This window comes from Blennius ocellaris, assembly GCF_963422515.1.
Source record: "Blennius ocellaris genome assembly, chromosome: 18".
NCBI lineage: Eukaryota > Metazoa > Chordata > Actinopteri > Blenniiformes > Blenniidae > Blennius > Blennius ocellaris.
The window spans coordinates 10,197,079-10,216,692 of NC_137667.1; the positions used below are offsets into that span (position 1 = coordinate 10,197,079).

General features: G+C 43.3%; 1 protein-coding gene across 6 annotated transcripts; it reads left to right on the forward strand.

The window, feature by feature from the left end:
- Positions 1-133: 133 nt before the first annotated feature.
- Positions 134-17,887, forward strand: pum2 (pumilio RNA-binding family member 2). Of its 6 annotated transcripts, none has more exons than XM_080513632.1 (23): positions 134-251; positions 3,750-4,113; positions 6,462-6,530; positions 7,371-7,476; positions 8,080-8,267; positions 8,354-8,526; positions 8,724-9,018; positions 9,108-9,201; positions 9,305-9,412; positions 9,536-9,681; positions 10,729-10,849; positions 10,958-11,098; positions 11,426-11,728; positions 11,829-12,056; positions 12,583-12,850; positions 12,996-13,125; positions 13,216-13,350; positions 13,468-13,605; positions 14,681-14,806; positions 15,101-15,172; positions 16,063-16,184; positions 17,132-17,324; positions 17,559-17,887. In XM_080513632.1, the coding sequence occupies exons 2-23, from the start codon at positions 3,763-3,765 to the stop codon at positions 17,688-17,690; spliced, it is 3,639 nt and encodes a 1,212-aa protein (XP_080369758.1). In that variant the 5' UTR covers positions 134-251; positions 3,750-3,762; the 3' UTR covers positions 17,691-17,887. The 6 variants fall into 6 exon arrangements, with proteins under 6 accessions (XP_080369758.1, XP_080369760.1, XP_080369759.1 ...); XM_080513634.1 differs by having other exon boundaries at positions 13,216-13,344; XM_080513633.1 differs by having other exon boundaries at positions 11,429-11,728.
- The last annotated feature ends 1,727 nt before the right edge of the window (positions 17,888-19,614 follow it).

Genomic DNA, 19,614 nt, shown 5'->3' on the forward strand with positions numbered 1-19,614 from the left:
TGTGTGTGTGTGTGAGAGTGTGCGTGTGAGAGTGTGCGTGTGTGTGCGTGCGTGTGTCTCGAGTGGGCTGTTGTTGTACGCATGTCTGTGTAGTTGCCGCTGTCCACCGGCAGGGGGCGGCAGTGCAGACAGACTCTTAGCCTAGTACCCAGCCTTGCTAAATCACCGCTCTCTCTCCAAGGAAACAAAACATTATAGAATTGGCTTGACGGCGTGCAACAAGCATAGACCCTCTCTCGACACGACAACGCGTGAGTATCTCTTCTTATTTCGCGCAAAAGCCCGGTTAAAGCAGCCGTCGTGGAGGCGGCTGCCGCGCTGTGAGTATTTCCCCTTTTGTTTAGCGGTTAAGGCCCCTCTATTTGGAACTTAAAGGGGGGCCATGTTGTTTAGCCGCTGACTGTTTGGCTGATGTTTTAGCTCACACAACAGCAACCTGGCAATTAGCGTCTGCTAGCCCTGACGCTAACTGCAGGGGCTTATTATAGGGCGTTAGGTGCGCCAAGGGAGAAAAATGGCACGTCTCGGCGATACATTTTTTGCACACCGCTTCGTAGTAAAGCCTGTTCGTGAAATTAACAGTGATGATCAGCGTAACCAGCCAATAATAAACAGGCTAGGCCTGAAAGCTATTAGCATTAGCCGGTTAGGTCCTGTAAAGTTACGAGAGCCAGTGTGACCATGATCGGCTCGTGCAAAGGCACGAATTGATATTTGAGAGAAACTGCGATCAAGAACAAGTTCACTATTCATTATTAATGAATCAAATTCAATATAAATGCCATATCAAAGCCATAATGTTAGCTTGCTAATTAGCAACGGACCTGCTCGCCCGGTGCTGAAGTCAGCCTTCGATTCGACTGTTAACGGCAAAGATTGTGGATAAACAGCTTTTATGTTTCGTTGTTTAAATTGCAAAGGTTGATCTAGTTGTGACTGAGAATCAAATACACTATGTAGTCTCTGGGGGAAAAAATCCATATTGCCCGAAGAGTGTATCTCTCCATGTTAAATGTACTTGTTTTGGCTCCTTAGCCTTTTTAAAGCAGGTTTAAACACATATTGTCCATTTCTGATTTGTGGTGTTTAAAGCTTTATTTGTATCGTGTCACTAACTTACTCACTGCATTTAAGAGTGTTGGTATAACAGCTATTCTCTTTATCTTTTTTTTCTTCACGTCTAATCGGAAGGCACAAATCAGAAGCCAACTTCAGAGTCGTCGGCTAGGTTAGTTAGCCTGGTTGCTTCAGGCTTGCATGTCGATTTTTCACAACGAACAGCAGTACATGTTGGATGCTATGCCGCTGTAAAACTAAACCTCAGGGGTTAGTATCACTGCTCATCTTACACTTGATTGTGATTTGGGTATTTTTGGCCTCTCGTGTCTTGAATGTTTTTAGTAGCGTTACGTTAGCTTAATGATCACCACTTAGCATCATGCTAACCACAATGTTGCTTAGCCGTGTAGGTTTTGCAAGATATCGACTCCATTATCTGTCTACCTGTTATCCGCACAGATCAACACACCACCAGAACACGAGTGTCAGTGTCCACCTCTAAGAAAGCAATTTGACTTGAGGCTAAAGGTTTGAAGAAGCCACGACGTGGTGTGAGCACGTTAGGAATAAGCTGTATCCCGGCGAAGCACACAGATAGTTTTCCATTTAGTGGTTTCATCTTCAAAATACTGTAAGGTTTTAGATTCACATACATGTCATTTCGATCACAAGCGAGTCGGTCAAGCAGTCTTGGATGGAAAGCTCAGGTTTGTTTTGTCTGTTTTCAAATCCACACAAAAGATCCTCCTGTGATTGTATAATAATGTCAACATAGGTTCATGGAACACTTCTGTGACTGCACCTGCACAGTAATCCAGAACAACAACCCTGTCATAAATCCATTATTTACCAAGGTGGTATATTTAATTTAGCTTGAGCTCGAAAGAAGGGTTTTTGTTGTATCTATAATATGTAATTTTTCAGGTGTTTCGTTGAGTTTACATTGTAGAGGTGAATCTATTTTGGCTCCATGTATGTGTGATAATATTCCAAGTTGTTGCATTTAGCTTTCAGTTATCCCCTTTAGAATATATTGTAAACAAAAAAACCAAGCTCAACCTGAATACAATACTTGTGTTTGTGATTGTATTAGGGCTAAAAGTTAAAATTTTAAAGCAGTTAATAAAAAACAATACTTGGTGCCTTGGCTCTTGAAGCAAATACAGTGCTCTAGCTTGGCAGTTTGCACTGTAAATCCCGGCTTTACCTCAAGTACTTTGGCCGGAGACGCAGCTGCTTTCCAGGAATGCCTCCCATGTGAGTACTCACTAGCAGTTGCTGCTGCTCTGCTAAAATAAGGACTTTTGAAACAATTGGAATTTTCCTTTGCTCTGTTCACCTTGGATGCTCAGTTGCGAATTCTTTTCGTGGCCTACATGTTTACATCAGTATTGTGTTTACACTGTATTACAGTCAATGTACATTACCAGTCAAATGTTTGGACACACATTCACATTGATTTTTCTTGACTATTTACATTGCAGATTTTCCCTGAAGGCATCAGAACTATAAATGAACACATGGATATATGTAGTCAACGGAAAAAAAACCTTGTGAAATAACTCAAAACATGTTTTATGATTTAGGTTCTTCCAAGTAGCACCCTTTGTTTATTGCGCTGCACACCCTTGGCCTTCTTCCTTCATGAGGTCATCACCTCAAATGGTTTTCAATTCACAGGTTTGCCTTGTCAGGGTTCATTCGTGGACTTTCCAGCCTTCTTAATGGGGTTGGGTCCATCAGTTGTGTTGTGCAGAAGCCGGGTTGCTACCCAACTGACAGCCTTATTTGACAGCTGTTGGAATTCATAATATGGCAAGAACCAATCGCTTCAGTAAAGAAAAATAAAACTCAATTAATTCAGGTAAACTTGAAGGTCAGTCAGTCCTAAAAAATGCAAAAACCTTTAATGTGTCTCCAATTGCAGTCGCAAAAACCATCAAGTGCTACAGTGTAACGTGTTCACATGAGGACCGTCGCAGAAAGGAGACCAATTGAACTGAAATCGCACTGAACTAGGTTGGGCTGCCACAACATCCTGCAGCAACATGCCATCCCATCCGGTTTACGTTTATTTGGACCATCTTTTATTTTTCAACCAAGCACATCCCCAGGCTGTGTGAGGGCTACTTGACCAAACGTTTCACTGGTAGTGTATATGTCATAACGTAATTGGACCTTCTGTTAAAACATCTGGACCGTTGCAGCAACATGCAGTTTTGGCTGGGCCTTCAATGTTTTAACAATAAGCTGTAGTTACAAAATGTTTGAGTTGATAATTAGACAGAAAAGGTCCTAGAATTATTTTATTTCTGTGGGGACACTCATAATACACTCTGCTTTTATAACTAACTAGTCTTCCGGCATGTTGTCTTATTGCTCTTCAAATAGACTGATCATGGGAAAGAAAACAACCCAGAGGCCTGGAGAGGATGTTCTCCTGCTCCTTACAGGCTGTCCACATGTTTTATTTAATGTTTTGTCTGCATAATTAGGTTTGTATTTGATAGAGATCATGGTTATTGAATATGTTTGTCTAACCGTAAACATTTCTTTTGGATCACAGCTCATGGTTTTCTCGGGGTAAAATTGTTGGCTTTTTTTTTTGCGTATTCTTTCCAAGTTTGCGACGCTCCAATTCCACGTGTGTTTTAATGACTGTGTTGCCACGTTTTGTGTTTTGTCTCCAGGCTTTCCCGTGGAATGAGCGTTCCATGCAGCATCCTAGGTATGAATGACGTGGCCTGGCAGGAGACAAGAGGCGGGATGCTGCATGCAAATGGTGCTCCTGAGTCCGGGGTCGTCAGAGTACATGGTGGAGTGCCCCTAGCGTCAGTGGGCGGAGCAGGGCAAGCTCCTGGGGGGCCACATTTACCAGGCATGGACCGAGGTGTCAATCCAACCCCTGGTACCCCGCAGCCCCCGCTGAGCGGGAGATCTCAAGATGACGCCACGGTGGGATACTTCTTTCAGCGGCAGCCTGGAGAGCAACTCGTCGGTTGCACGCCCGCAAAGCATCGCTGGCCAACTGGAGATGCCAACCATGTGGATCAGGTAAGCAGCTTTTGTGAGCACAGCCATTGCGCTGATTGCCTGTTTAGTAAAGGTTGGATGACTGAAACTCGAATGTGGTTTAACAGAGATTTCTGGTTTACATGTCATGCTTTCTGAATGCAGGTCTGACACAGAGGAGTTTGTGCTTCAGAAAATTTGATCCCCTGTTTTTGTGACATACAACAGGAAGTTTTCCCACAGACGAATCAACATTTCCTTGCCTTAGTTCTGATACTGTCATTAATAGCACAACACAATGCAGAGATTCAACACAAGTTAAGGTTGAGTTTATTTTGTCATTAAAAAAATAATTCCAGTGTAGGGACCTCCTCTTTGTTTATATGAGTCTCATTGCTTCTGAGAGCTGAAAAACCATTCATGCAAAGTTCTGTGCTCATTCATATTCATTGTCTGAGCCAGCATACACACTTTTAACTGTTAGGACAGTGATCACACCAAGCTGAAATACTGCAGTCACCTCCTCCACTGACCGCAGGAAAATCAGTGAGATGGGGGGCTTGAGCCATTGTGTTGACACAGCAGGGGTGCGAATCTCACCATGATCACTGAGCCACAGTTGTAATATCCTGTCTGATGGTGTTAAAAGCTGCTGGGCTGCTATTGCCATCTGATAACCCTCTCAAACCCATAGATTTGTTACACGGGCTGGACTTCCTGGATTAGATTGTCTTACCTGCAGCAGTAAGCCTTCTCTGCCTAATGTCTAAAGATGACTCTTGAAATGGCTTCAAACAGGTTTTCACGCATGAAGCTCTGACTCTGTGTATGGAGCGTCAGGGTTAAATGATCCGAAGCAAGGTGGTATTTGCTTTTTAGTCTTCCTTTACTTCTTTATCACTTTCAGGAAGGTTGTAAATATTCGTTACAAAGTCAAAAGTGTTTGCCGTCATCTCTTTTAGGAGTTTCCTTATTGGTTGGTGCATACTGTGATTTAGTTTTTGTTTGCTGCAGTTCATTCGCTCTGCGAGGGTTCCCTCTTTAGTTTGTTTATTGGCCTCATATCATCATGCCTGTCTGGGTGCTTGGACAACTCGTCCACAAAACTGCAAACCCGGACAACACGTCCATGCCATTCCAGACAACTTGCCCACAACAATTGTTTTCAGCATTATTGATTTTAAGGATTGGATTTCAAAGTATATTTGATACATTTAGAAGGATTATTAATTGCATTTGACACAAAAACACAATATATATCATTACACAATAATAAGCCGTAAAAACGCAGCTTCGTAGATGTCGGCTTTGAGTGGTGCGTTCAGGTGCTCGTTAACATGTTTCGAAGCTGGCGGCCTCATACATTAGTGACATTGCATGCTTTATCAACATTATTGATTTTCATTCATGTGCGCAAAGAAGACCATTCTTCATGACAATAAAAATCCATATGATACCGTACTAGACATATATGTACTAGATATATGAATATACTAGATGTATAAAACATAAAAGAAAGATAGATAGATAGATAGATACTTTAATGATCTCCATGAGAAATTCACAAATAAAATAAAATATCAATTAGAAATATGTAAAAATACATTGTACAGGATTTATTTTCTCCAAATAATTCTGAAATCTCATCCATGGACGAGTTGTTCGGGGTTGCAGGTTTATGGACGAGTTATTTGTGGATGAGCTGTCCTGGAATTGCCTGTCTGATACAATAGGCACACATGTCGACTCCAAGCCCCTGGTTACACACAAATGAATGATCAACTGGGAACAACATTGTTTTAGCATTTTAATTTCAATAGTTTTGGTAACAATCTGTTTATACACAGGGATGCTGTTGGTTGTATGTCCTCTCCACTTAGTGTCTGGTGCAAGAAACGGGTCTATATTTACTACATCGTCAGCTGGATCAGCACGCTTTGTTAAAGAAGCTCCGTTAAAATAAAGTGTGAACAGGACAAACACTCAGCAATTCTTCATTGTGGTTCTTGATCTTCTTGCAGTACTGTGCTTGGCAGATTTTCTTTTCTTATCACTTTTTAAGATGAAGATCAATGGTTTTCGGAGTCCTTGCACCATTGAAGCAAAAACTTAAAAAAAAAGTTTTTTTAACTGAAACGTAGAAATGACTAAGACATGGTATTCCAATATTCCAGGCTTGAGTCACTTTTGGACCAGTATCTTTTTTGTATGATGCCTCCACCCATGGTTTGAAATAAATCAAGTGACGCCTGTGAGCATGGCTTCGGCTGCTCTTTTTGCTTGTTTTGTGTGTGTGAAAATTGTGAATGCTAAATAATTAGAAATGCTAAATATTTATCTACATTAGTTCATAATGTTGTTTTCAAACTCTCTTTTTTTTTCCATCTCAGGTCCGTGCTGCTGATGAAATGAATTATGACTTTCAAGCTCTTGCACTGGAATCAAGGGGGATGGGAGAGGTAAGACCATTTAGACCAAAGGTCATCACTGCTCTCTGGGTGCTGGTTTTGGAGTAATCAATGGCTAATTCAACTAGAGTTTAAACCTTATATGTTTGTTATAGAAAGGGGGAAGATCCTATTAACAAACACTTGGGCATTCATGTGGGCAGCGGCAACAATACAGGGAGTCGTGACTGCACAGGGAGTGGTCCAAGACTGTATTTTTGTGTCAAGTTATGTTCAGATCAGGTTATGTTCAGTAAGTAGCAGTTGTATTGTATTCTTCAGTGGCAGATTTTGTCATGGGTAAAACACATTGTTTCAAAATACAAAGTAGTATAAGCCAAGTCTGCAGTATTGTAATCTAAAGCAGTGTGATGTCCCCTTCGTAGTAACAACAGGTTGAGTGTTTCAGGATATAACAGACAAAGCTCAGATCACAGATCTTTTATTTGTGTCAGAAACATGAGTCATAATTTAACAGATGGAGATATGCTGGCAGACATGACGGCGACTGTCGTCAGACCGTCTTACACCTCTCAATAGTAGTATCTCTTTCTGTGTCATATTATCATATTCTGGCTTATTTTTTTCTTTGCTATAAAGAGAAAATAGGTTTAATACATATATAAATTTGTTGGAAATGTTTGTTAGCCAAACCGAAGTGTCTGGAAGTTACACCAGCTCATACTTAAGAGATATCGCAGCAACATTATAAATCCATTTGACAGAAAATACCAAAGTGATGTTGTGCCACACCAACAGTTTTGGAGAAATGTCTACATATCCTCTGGATTTTAATATGTAGTGATGCCAGAAACTCTTAATATAAATATGTTTTTGGTTTTTTTTTTGTAGCTTCTGCCTGCGAAAAAGCTCTGGGATTCTGATGAGTTGGCGAAGGATGGTCGGAAGGGGATGCTGCTTGGAGAGGAGTGGCGGGACAACGCCTGGGGATCATCACGTGAGTAACTTGCACTGTCCTGCTCGATTACTTTCTTGCAGCCGTTTTCCTTTCTCAGATTATTGGATTCAGAGCAAGTTGTAATGTGTGTGCATTCAGTGACATTTATTGAAGATGACATTATATTTAATGTGGCTGTTCAGTTTTCTCTGGCACTCAAAAATCCTGAATTACAATAGAAAGTCACTTCTTCAGGAAAAACTAGGTTCCATGAATCACAAGATTCCAAGTCAGACAACAGCAGGATCATGTCGAGTAAATATGCTCTTGTCTTTGCTTTTTCTCAGTGTAGATGGAGATGCTTTTGAGCTTTTTGTTCAGAAGAACTGGGTGCATTTATTTGTCATGGGACACTGTAGCAAATCTGTATGTGCAAGTCTTTGAGACTATTGAAAAATATAAGTGCATTAAAAAGGCTATCTTGAAAATGAATTGCAGCATTCTTGAAGCTGCCCCAGGTTGACCTTGGAGATATAGAAATGGACGGTCGTTAATACCTCTATGTTGTGAAGGCAGCCTGGTTAAAATTTCATGAGGCAATTGGAACGCGGCATATTGAAAAATGAATAAAGCAGAGAAATTTGAATGGTTTTCTTCCCTCAGACCATTCAGTGTCCCAGCCGATCATGGTGCAGCGGCGGCCAGGCCAGGGTTTCCATGGGAACGGCGATGCCAATTCTGTTCTCTCACCCCGCTCAGAAGGTGGAGGCCTGGGAGTGAGCATGGTGGAGTATGTGCTGAGCTCCTCGCCCGGTGACAAGATGGATGGCCGCTACAGGAACGGTGGCTATGTAAGGCATTTCCTCACATCATTAATAATGCAAGTTTATTTTAACTTCAAAGTTTGATAGTCTGATCTGGTCTGTTATGATTACAGGGTGGAGGAGACGCTGACCAAGATGGAAGAGAGAAAAACGATGTACAAGAGAAGGTGTCGCCTTTCGAAGAAGACAAAAGTCCAGAGATGAAGGTGGGAGAAGAGGGTGATCCTACTAAAGCGAATGGAAGAGGTCTGCTTAACGGCATGGACAGAGACTGCAAGGACTTCAAGTAGGTTTTACTTTTCCATGTTGTTGGATGCTATTTGTGTCAGACCCTGTGATGTAACTTACTTTTTATGAAAAAAAATCTTTATTCTCCAAAGAATCAGAGCTTACACACAACACATGTCATCAGCTTCACGCTGCCATTTGAAACCAGTTTTATGAGTAATTAAATGCTCATGCTCTTGCTTGCTCCTTTTCCAGTCCAACCCCTGGAAGTCGTCAAGCTTCCCCCACTGAGGCGGTGGAGAGGATCGGCCCCAGTCAGACAGGTTTGGAGATGATGGGTCAACACCACCCCCACGTCCTCCAGCAACAGAACCCGGCTCAGAATAAGATGCCCACTGAGGACTTCCAGAACCCCGAGGCTCAGAACATGGGAGGAATGGAGCAGCAGGCCGGCGTGGAGTCCTTACAGTTCGACTACGCTGGGAACCAGATTCAGGTGGACTCCTCGGGGACTCCAGTAGGATTGTTTGACTACAACTCTCAGCAGCAGGTCAGTTTAAGCACACCGATTTTATTGAAGGATCAAACCACCACTTGTTTGCTTTACAAATGAGTGATTTCTGGTTCTTTTTCTTTCAGTTGTTCCAGAGGTCTAATCCCCTCACTGTACAACAGCTCACTGCAGCTCAGCAACAACAGTATGCCTTGGCTGCGGCACAGCAGCAGCATCTCGGTACGATTGTTTGTTTTATGTTGCCTCTGTTTCAGTTGCACAGACTTGTTAATGAGATTTGCTGCGGATGTATAAATGGCATTATTTTTCCCTCATTATCCAGCTGGTCTTGCTCCTGCATTTGTGCCAAACCCTTACATCATCAATGCTGCCCCTCCTGGAGCTGATCCCTACACTGCCGCTGGGCTCGCTGCAGCAGCCACTCTTGCAGGTGTTTAAACCAGATATCAATATCTGCTTATTCCACTTTTAAAAGCTCTCATTCCTGATGTGCATGTATTCATTTTCAAGATGATCATGTGATGTGATTGTAACAAAGCAAAATGTTTTTCAGGTCCAACAGTTGTTCCACCTCAGTACTACGGTGTTCCATGGGGCGTTTACCCAGCCAACCTTTTCCAGCAACAGGCTGCATCGACTGCCAATCACTCAGCTAATCAGCAACAATCCAATCAGGGACCAGGTCCAGGCCAGCCACAGGTAAGATATCCCCATAAACTCTGAAATTACACATTTATATTTCCTGACATCTTTTAACATGTTGAAAGCATGAAAAGAAATATATTCAAATGCACCAAAACTGCATTGATTTTAAGATTATTCAGCATTCCTGTGATCGGATTTTCATTTGACAAAAGCGCAGTGCCCGAAATGCCTATTTACCCACTGAAAATTGAAATATGTACAATCAGAATTAATTCACTCCGTTTGGAGCAAATCAACGATTTGATGCTGCCATGGAGCTTTGACAGGGGTCACTGATGACCATCTTTTGCTTTATGGTGTGGTGTCCAAAATTGTTTTCCTCTGTTGGGACCATTCAGTCTGGATGCTCACGGGCCGTTGCTTTACTTGTACTCGATGGAAACGCCACACTGTTGAGCTTGATGCTGAATACACAGATTAATATGGGCAGAGCCTTCCGTCTATCGTCTGCGTACATTGCGTGTCTAATTTGATACAAGTTTGTGGATTTGTAGCAAACCAAATAAAACCACTGAAGACAGTGGAGCAGTGTTGTGCAGTAGAGCTCATGTGTGACAAGTGAGAGGAACAACAAACAAACAAAAAAGACAATGGATGTACCGATCCCTTCGAGGAAAGACTGTGAATATATATTTAAAATACAAGCATGTCTACAACATTACCTTGCCTGTTGTTCAGGACAAGGAGGCTTCAGATGAGACGTCACAGTTTATAAACGTCTTCAATAGCAAAAGAAAAAAGATGAGACCAATTATCCACCCAGACCAAATTTTAAATACTACTCGGGGTATGAATACTTATTTCAGCAATTTTGTACCTGTTTCGAAACATCGTCCGATATGAAAACAACAACATGCACTGCCCTCAACTGGATGGAGTGTGTAAATAACAGGAGTATGAAGACGGTGATACATGACTTGTTTGAAATTTGCATACATACTGCTCCTGAGCTTTTTTTCTGAAGCATTCTCATGTAAAACACACTTGATATCTTACATTGAGGTACCGTTTGTGTGACAGTATCCCTCCTTTGTCCTCCAGGTCATGCGTACAGGAAATAACCAACGACCGCTCACACCTGGTCAAGGCCAGCAGAGTCAGCAGGAGTCTTTAGCTGCAGCTGCAGCAGCAAACCCCGCTTTAGCATATGCAGGGATGTCTGGTGGGTGGACAAAGAGTAAAATTGCCAAATGCATCTTGAAACTTCAAATTCTGTATAGCTGCCTTAGTATTGTCACAAATGTTTTTTTGTTTTTTTTTTACTTCTCAGGTTATCAAGTTTTGGCTCCTGCAGCTTACTATGACCAGACTGGAGCTCTGGTGATGGGCCCTGGTGCTCGAACTGGTTTAGGCGGGCCTGTTCGCCTCGTCCAGACGCCTCTCCTCATCAATCCTGCAGCAGCTCAGGCTGGTGAGAACAAATCCATTTACACTACACATACTTGAAAGTCATATTCTCATTTCATCTCCTGCTTCACGGAACAAACCAGATGTTTTCAGTGTTTTTTTGAAGCGTTTCATCAGATACTAATGAAAACTGCCCAGATTCAATTCACACCTCAAGCCTTGTTAACTTTCCTCTAATATTAATTCTGCTCAGTCTTTTCAGTTATGTTTTGATTAAACATGACATTGCAGCATGCGTTTCACTCGGCTATTACATGAAATTGGTATTTCATGAATCAGACAGATTTCTCTGATCTTTTTTCACCTTTTTAACTCCCTCTCTCTCCCTCAGCAGCAGCGGTGTCTGCGTCTGGCTCTGGTAACAACATGTCTGGTCCGCCAGCTAATGGCCTGTATCGCTCCATGCCTCAGCCGCAGCCCCAGCAGCAGCAGCAGGCTCCCCCACCCAGCAGTGGTCTGCCCTCCAGCTCTTTCTACGGCTCTGGATCTGTCCCCAACACTTCCCAGAGCAGTTCCCTGTTCTCACACACCTCAGCCGCTCCACCACCCCAAAGCTCATCCCTCGGCTTCAGCAGCACCGGCGGCTCTCTGGGTGTGGGCCTCGGCTCTGCTCTCGGAGGCTTTGGCTCGTCTGGTTAGTGACAGGAGGGACTAATAAACAGACAATCATAATTATGTTGGAAATGTTTTTTTATTGACTTCAAATGGCGTGTCTTTTGTTGTGTTTCTTGCAGTTTCCAGCTCCACCAGTAGCAGCGTATCCCGCAGGGACTCCCTGTTGGCGAGTTCTGACCTGTACAAACGAGGCGGTAGCAGTTTAACTCCAATCGGCCAACCTTTCTACAACAGCCTGGGCTACTCCTCTTCTCCCAGCCCCATTGGCCTGACACCAGGTCACTCTCCACTCACTCCTCCACCTTCTCTGCCCTCTTCTCACGGATCCTCCTCCAGCCTTCATCTAGGTGAGCTTTAAGAACACCTAATTGTGGATTTTATGTGTTAAATACAAAAATGGTATTCTTATACTTGTATTTAAATACTGTTGTACCAACTTGAGAAATCTTGGGTGTTTTTGATGGAGCGATGAATCTTGACAAACAAATGCTTTTGCTTTTATTTAGTTTCTCCATGAAAATGTTCCAAAACTTGGTTTGTGTTGTACTGCTGAACTGGAAAGGATTTTTGACAGCTTTGTGTCATCGCAGCTGGGTTGTCACAGTTTTCCATCTTAACTAAAAATCCCTCGGTCATTTTCAGCTTGTCCGACATGCTGCTGCCAGACTCTAATCATAATTCAACAACACTGTAATTTCACTCCGGCCCTGGCCTCGTTTCAATGGTTTCCTATGAACTTCAGGGTCCAGTACGTGTTAACATTGGAGTCTTTCATGGTCACACACTCGTCTAACCAGCTCCATGAACCTACTCCCAAGTGTTATCTGAGGTTCCTCACTGCGTAGGAGTATAATTTCTTTTGTTTAATTGTAGGTGGCCTGACAAATGGCAGCGGGCGTTACATTTCCGCAGCCCCCGGAGCCGAGGCCAAATATCGGAGCACCGGTGGCACATCCAGCCTGTTCAATTCCAGCAGCCAGCTGTTCCCTCCATCTCGGCCCCGCTACAGCCGCTCTGACGTCATGCCGTCCGGACGCAGCCGCCTGCTGGAAGACTTCAGGAACAACCGTTTCCCCAACCTCCAACTGCGTGATCTGCCAGGACACATGGTGGAGTTTTCTCAAGACCAGCATGGATCCAGGTACTGGGATCCGTTTTTGTCCTAAAGACGTAGCAAGAACGTAGAGTCTTTCGCGATTGAAATTGCACGAAGTCTAGATATTGCTATAAACCGATCTCTTTTGTTTTCTTGCTCTCAAGTCATTGTTCTAATTTTGTCCTTGTAGATTTATCCAGCAGAAGCTCGAGAGGGCCACTCCGGCTGAAAGGCAGATGGTGTTTGGCGAGATCCTGCAAGCAGCGTACCAACTGATGACTGATGTCTTTGGGAACTATGTCATTCAGAAGTTCTTTGAGGTTCGGCCTGTGAAGTTTAGCTTCATTTCCTGTATACAACATTGTCTTCTATAACTTCTCTTCAACCCACTATGTGCTTATGTCCTGCAGTTTGGAAGTGCGGACCAGAAGCTGGCTCTGGCCACACGGATCCGAGGCCACGTCCTTCCCCTGGCTTTGCAGATGTATGGTTGCAGAGTCATTCAAAAAGCCTTGGAGTCCATCTCCTCAGACCAGCAGGTAATTGTAAGTGAGATTTCACTTCTTTTTAACAACCTGTACTTTTGTTTTTACTTATCTAACATAAAATATATAGATGAAAATTATCTAACATAAAAATGTTGTTTGTTTCTTTGTTTCTAGAGCGACATAGTTCGTGAGCTGGATGGCCACGTGCTGAAGTGTGTGAAGGACCAGAATGGAAACCATGTGGTGCAAAAGTGCATTGAATGTGTCCAGCCTCAGGCCCTGCAGTTCATCATTGATGCCTTTCAGGGACAGGTGGGTCATTTATTATCACAAAGGGCTGGCTTCTCCTTCAACTCTACACTTTCCATCAGAATCTAAATCACGGATGTTTGAAGCAGATATTATTCTCTCTGACAAGTGGTATTTTAAAGACATGATTGTGCTGCAAAAAAGAATTCAGAAGTTGGATAGAATTCCTGAAACATTTAATAAAGAAGAAAGATGACGCGTCTGTTTTTGAGCATGTTTATTGTTGAATAATAATCTACAAAACCTGCAAGAACTCTGATCCAAAATGTAAACCACTGTATATATTTAGGATGGTAAATCTCTCAATAGAATTTGAGCTCCTTTCATGGAAACCATTGGGGGTAAAAAGTGGGGACAAACAGTAAAAAGCAATGTGAGCGTGCTCTATAAGTAAAGTCCATTTACTGCATAATTACCGTGTTATAGGAAACACATTGAGGCGGTGTCATAATGAAACCCAGAGGAAATGGGAAACCATTTCTCAACCTTACCCATTTAGAATAAGTGAAGTCACTTAAAACTGTGGAGTTAAAAAAAAAACTCAGTGGTTTGTTTGGTAGTTTACTGTTTTAATAAACTCACTTCTCTTCGATAGTGCTCAGCTCTAGCAGTCCCAAAACACCTCAGTGTTAATCTCCCTCACTCATCCATTCACACACTTCCACCACTTCCACTTCTACTGGCATGGGGCAAATGACCGAGTACAAACTCAGGTCATCGGTCCATTTCAGGGCAAACGCACAAATGTTTGTTTTTTTAAGTGACTCATTTTCAAATACTCCAAGGACCTGCAATAAACCTACACATGCAATTCTGTGTTCAGTATCTTGCCTCAGCCTGACACATGGGCAGCATGTGACTGGGAGATCAAACCATCACCCATGTGATCAGAAAACAATCCGCTCAGTCACACCAAGAAATAAAAAAAATACACAGCTACAGTTTCTAGGGATAACGTATATTGTTGAATTCTATATTTTCTCCCTCTTTCCATTTTATTTTGATCTTTTGCTGATCTGTTGTTGCGATGGTGTGAAACCGTGTGTAATTCATCCTCTGTTCTTGCATCATCTCGCAGGTGTTTGTGCTTTCCACACACCCATACGGCTGCAGAGTGATCCAGAGGATTTTGGAGCACTGCACCCAGGAGCAAACTCTGCCCATCCTGGAGGAGCTTCATCAGCACTCTGAACAGCTGGGCCAGGTGAGCACATCTGTCTCCAGTTTGTGCTACACTGTTTTGTTGTTCTTTTTTTTACCCACACTGATTAGAGATGTAATTTTCATGTTGGTTAGATGTGACGAGTCACTGTTGAGTTGTGTGTGTGTTGTGTATTTTTGCATGTGTCCTCCATGTTTGAGCATTTCATATTTTGCTGTCGTTGTGGTCTGCTAAGTGTTAAAATTTAAGGATGACTGTAATTGTGCTGTTAGCTCTCATTACATCTATGTGATTATTTAAACATCCACCCTGCCCCCCCTCACTTATTCCATCTAGAAATATCAAGGCGTATCATTGGAGATGACACCCAAAACATATTATACAGTGTCCCGTGATGCACTGTTCAAGGTCAGAGCAATTTGCCTCTCTCTCGCGGATGTCCCCGTGCTCCCCTCCTCTCTCCTACTTTTTAATATTTAATCATTTCTTTCTGAAAGAATCTACTTTAACACTTAGATAGCTGTTAAACTCCCAACTTTTACAGGCCTTTCCTAACCCACCGAGCCGCTTTCTCTTGCTTCCCCCCCCTCTCTCTTTCTCTCGCTTCATGCCACCTACGATTCACAGAGCACATGTTTATCTGTCCCTCGTTTGCCCACAGCATTTTCTGATCAATCTGTTTTCTTTTTGTCATTTCACCAATATTGTTCCTACAATTAGCTTTCCTAATTAAAAAAACAAAACTCTTTGCACAATGACAGTGCCGATATTTATTCCCATGATCATTTGTAGTCAAAGCTTCTCACTCAGCACACCGTTAAAACAGATTGACAGAAAATGGCTTTGAAGGCAAATGCGTGAAAATTAAAGGTGCAGATCTTGTCTGCCCACCAAATTGCTACTTTAACAAGATTGACAATTACAAGTCATGGTTGCTTGGCCAGGTGAGTTCTTATCTCACAAAAAAAGAAACCAAAAAAAAAAAAAAAACACCCATAACTGTCTATCACCCATTTCTGAAGGGGCAAAGATGCTATTGGTTGTGTTGTCTGGTCAGCAACACTCCAAACCAGCAGCATCTGTCTTGTCTGACCTTCCGCAGTGATGACGTTTTCACAGTACTACACACCGGGGGTGTCACTCATTCATCAGCCGTAGCCATGCATGATTATCTCATCCTGGTTCAGGACCACTGAGGAAAAGTAGTGCATGAGATCACCTTACCTTCTTTGTGATTAACGCTGCAAGCATGAATTGGCTCGTGAGCGCCGCACTCACACCTCCACCGCCCCCTGCAGGATCAGTACGGTAACTACGTCATCCAGCATGTCTTGGAGCACGGCCGGCCGGAGGATAAGAGCAAGATCGTGGCGGAGGTTCGCGGAAAAGTCCTCGTCCTCAGCCAACATAAGTTTGCAAGGTAAGGAAGGATTTATGGTGCAGTTATGGACTTTTGGAATCTTACCAAGTCACTCGTCATTCATATATTGGATGGAATTCGATCAGACTTTGTTAATCTCACATGGGGCAATTTGGTCATCACAGCAGCTCCACTTTGCACAAATAGTTTATCCTCTTGTGCACCACTGCTCTAACTAGCTTTAACTATCTATATATATGTAGATAAATATGTATGTATATAGACACCTGAAAGTATAAATGTGTCTGTAGAGGAAAACCAACAGTTGTTTTCTCTAAATAACATATTTGCATGGCACGGGCACTACTTAGTCTTGTTAATTATCTATTAAAAGTAATTCGGTTTATGTGCTTTCTGCTGTAAATTGTTGGAAAACGTCAATAGTAAAAATTACATCCAGTAGTGGCTTCCAATCTCTTTTAGGGGAGTCAGCAGGCATGTTATATCTGTGATACGGTTTGTTTTGGCTTATTTTTGCACCTAATTTGTAACCTTGTTCACTACTGAATTTCCTTATAATTCTTTTCACTCTGACCTAGAAACCCACTCATTTTAATCCATCTCGGTGGCTGCGGAGTGGTTTGAACATGTTTAATCTACCTTGGAGCTTTTTCTCGGGGTCCATGCTAATTGACAACCGTTGCATGAACCGTGACTTTTCTATTGTTAACCTCTCCGTTTTCCTTTGCCTCAGTGGTGATATCTTACCATATGCAGAGTTTCTCTCTGGAACTGGTGTGAAATGTCAAAATTCAATGCGTCATAGACTTGGTTACAGTGTGACAATGGTGTCAGTGTAAATAGACTCCATTACATGTCAGAAGTTCAAAGCACATTTCAAAAATAAAGCAGCAAGACTCTGAACAGGTTTGCACTCCTACGAACTGCGTACAAGTCATGCTCCATCTCTGACAGTCTGAGAGTAACCGTGAGCTCTCTTCCCTCAGTAACGTCGTGGAGAAGTGTGTGATCAACTCCTCGCGTGCAGAAAGGGCTCTGCTCATCGACGAAGTGTGCTCCCAGAAGGACGGGCCCCACAGCGCCCTCTACACCATGATGAAGGACCAGTACGCCAACTATGTTGTCCAAAGAATGATCGACATGGCTGAACCTGGTCAGCGTAAAATCATCATGCACAAGGTGAGTCCGTGACTAATTCAAGGAAGCACATCTGAAGATTTGCATTCTCAAATCTGGAATCCTCTGAGTGACTTATTACAGCAAGATGCCAAACTATTTTATCTTCTGTAAGTTTCATGAAAAACTTCTCAAAATGTGTGCGTTTCCAAGAGACGTGGAGGCTACCACCACCAGGGTGGGGAAAGACGAAAGTATCACCTTTTAAAGCTGCCGGCCTTCTCTCTTCCTCCTCAGATCCGGCCCCACATCGCCACGCTGCGTAAGTACACCTACGGGAAGCACATCCTGGCAAAGCTCGAAAAGTACTACATGAAGAGCGGCTCTGAACTGGGACCCATCGGCGGCCCCACGAATGGTCTCATGTAGGCTCGCTGACTTCCTGGGTCGCCCCTGAAGAAGCGCAGGAGTAGGAGCCACAGACCCCCCCCCCCCCCTCCCCTCATTCTGAGAGAGACGCTCCTTTAGCCGTAGGGGTTAGCCTTCGACGCCCTCTGTCAATCCCGTGTTTCTGGGGTGGGGAATTACCAAAAAAAAAAGAGAGAGAGAGAGAATAAACAAGACAAGTCAACTTCACCTAAGAACGCTGTGACAACTGAGCCCTGCCACTCTGCCCCCCCCCCCCCCCCCCCCCCCCCCCGGTGCAGGGCCCCCACGTGGCCCCCGGGGGGCGCTCAGTCAGCAGGCCGTTTTCATTTTCTTTTTTTTCCTGGGTAAAGCACAAGCCCATTGTTAATGATGTAATTGATGTATTTGACTGGTTTTCATATGACCTTGTACATTTAGTTTTTTACCTTGTAAATTCTCTGTAGAAAAGCAAAAACTTATTACACATTTGCTGAAATTTACAATTCTTACAATTAACACCAGCAAGTGACTTTCTAAAGCTAAACTGGAGTGATCCTTTTAAAAGACGATTCCACTTGTTTTTGTAACCAGACTCGCGTCGGCTGCTCCCAATTAAGTCGAAGCAATTGAGGATTATATTTGTACATTACCCCCCCCCCCCCCCCCCCCCGCGCGCGCGTGCAGTGAAGGCGTCGTCCCATGCCAAAGCAGCTGATGGATCCGTTTTCAAACGGCACTTCATAGTATGGATGGAAATGAATGCCTCCGTCCACAGGCGACTACTATGTGTCAAGTGCCACAGTCACTCTGAGAGGTCAGAGACTGGTTCTGGTGGCTCCGTGTTTTGTTTTGTTTTTTTAGATTTGGGGGGGAGGGGTGCTTAAGTCTGTTCTCTTTTCTTCTCTAGTGGTAGGGTCTTTTTTTTTTTTTTTTCCTCTTTTCTTCTTGCCTCCTTCTCCAGACTTGGGTGGGAGCGCTCGTGTCTCCCAGCAGCTCGTAGTTTGCCCGACGTTTCGGTACTAACTTTCATACCGGCAAACCTTGAGCTGCTGCATTGATGGAGCCACCCACCAGCATCTGAGCCGTCTTATCTACCCCCTCCCTCTGGAGTTTATGCAAGGAGGGGGGAGAAGGAGAGGGAAAAAAAAAAAATCCTACCGCTAACTTGGGAGAAAGCAGCAGATTATGAGGTTTGGTTGTACAGCGGGAGTGTTTCCTGGTTTAATCTTAACATGAAATGACCATAGTGGGTGGGATTTGCGGGGTGGAAGTTGCTTTTTTTGCGAAGGGGGGGGGTGTAACGGGGCGGGGGCAGGGGTATGCGTTGGCATGCTGTGACAGGTTTTAAAATCTTCGGAATGATTTTTTTCTTTATTATGTTTTGTGTAACATCTTATCTGTCTTGTAGTTTGAGACGAACACTGCCCTAGAAGACAGTATCTTTATGTACTGAATAATCATCTCTTGTGTAGAAGTAGCTTAGCAATGTTTAGCATCTTTATGTATGAGTAAATTGTTGCTTTTGGGTCGGGGGCTTGCAGCGATGATGGACCCCCCCCCCCCCCCCCCCCCCCACACCGCCTGAAGGTCAGAGCAGTCCAAAAAAAACAACAACAACCATGTTGTGAAGTGGCGTTTATTCCAGGTTCGTACATCTGAGGTGACGTTAACTTGCGCTGGAGGGACGCGTCAAAGAAAGGGACGTTGGAAGATGTTTTAGTTGTTTTGTTCTTTTAAGTAACTTCTTGTGTTGGTTTTGTGTTGGGTTGGGTACGCAAGTGCATTGGTGGGGGCCGGTGGGGTCATCAAAAGCTATACAATTCACCTGTACTGCTCGTATCGATAGCTTATTCGCTTCATTGGAAATTGTAGAATACATGTAGTATATGTGCAGTTATTAAGTGTAAGATTATTAGTTTAACTGAAGAAAAAAAAATGTCTAGTC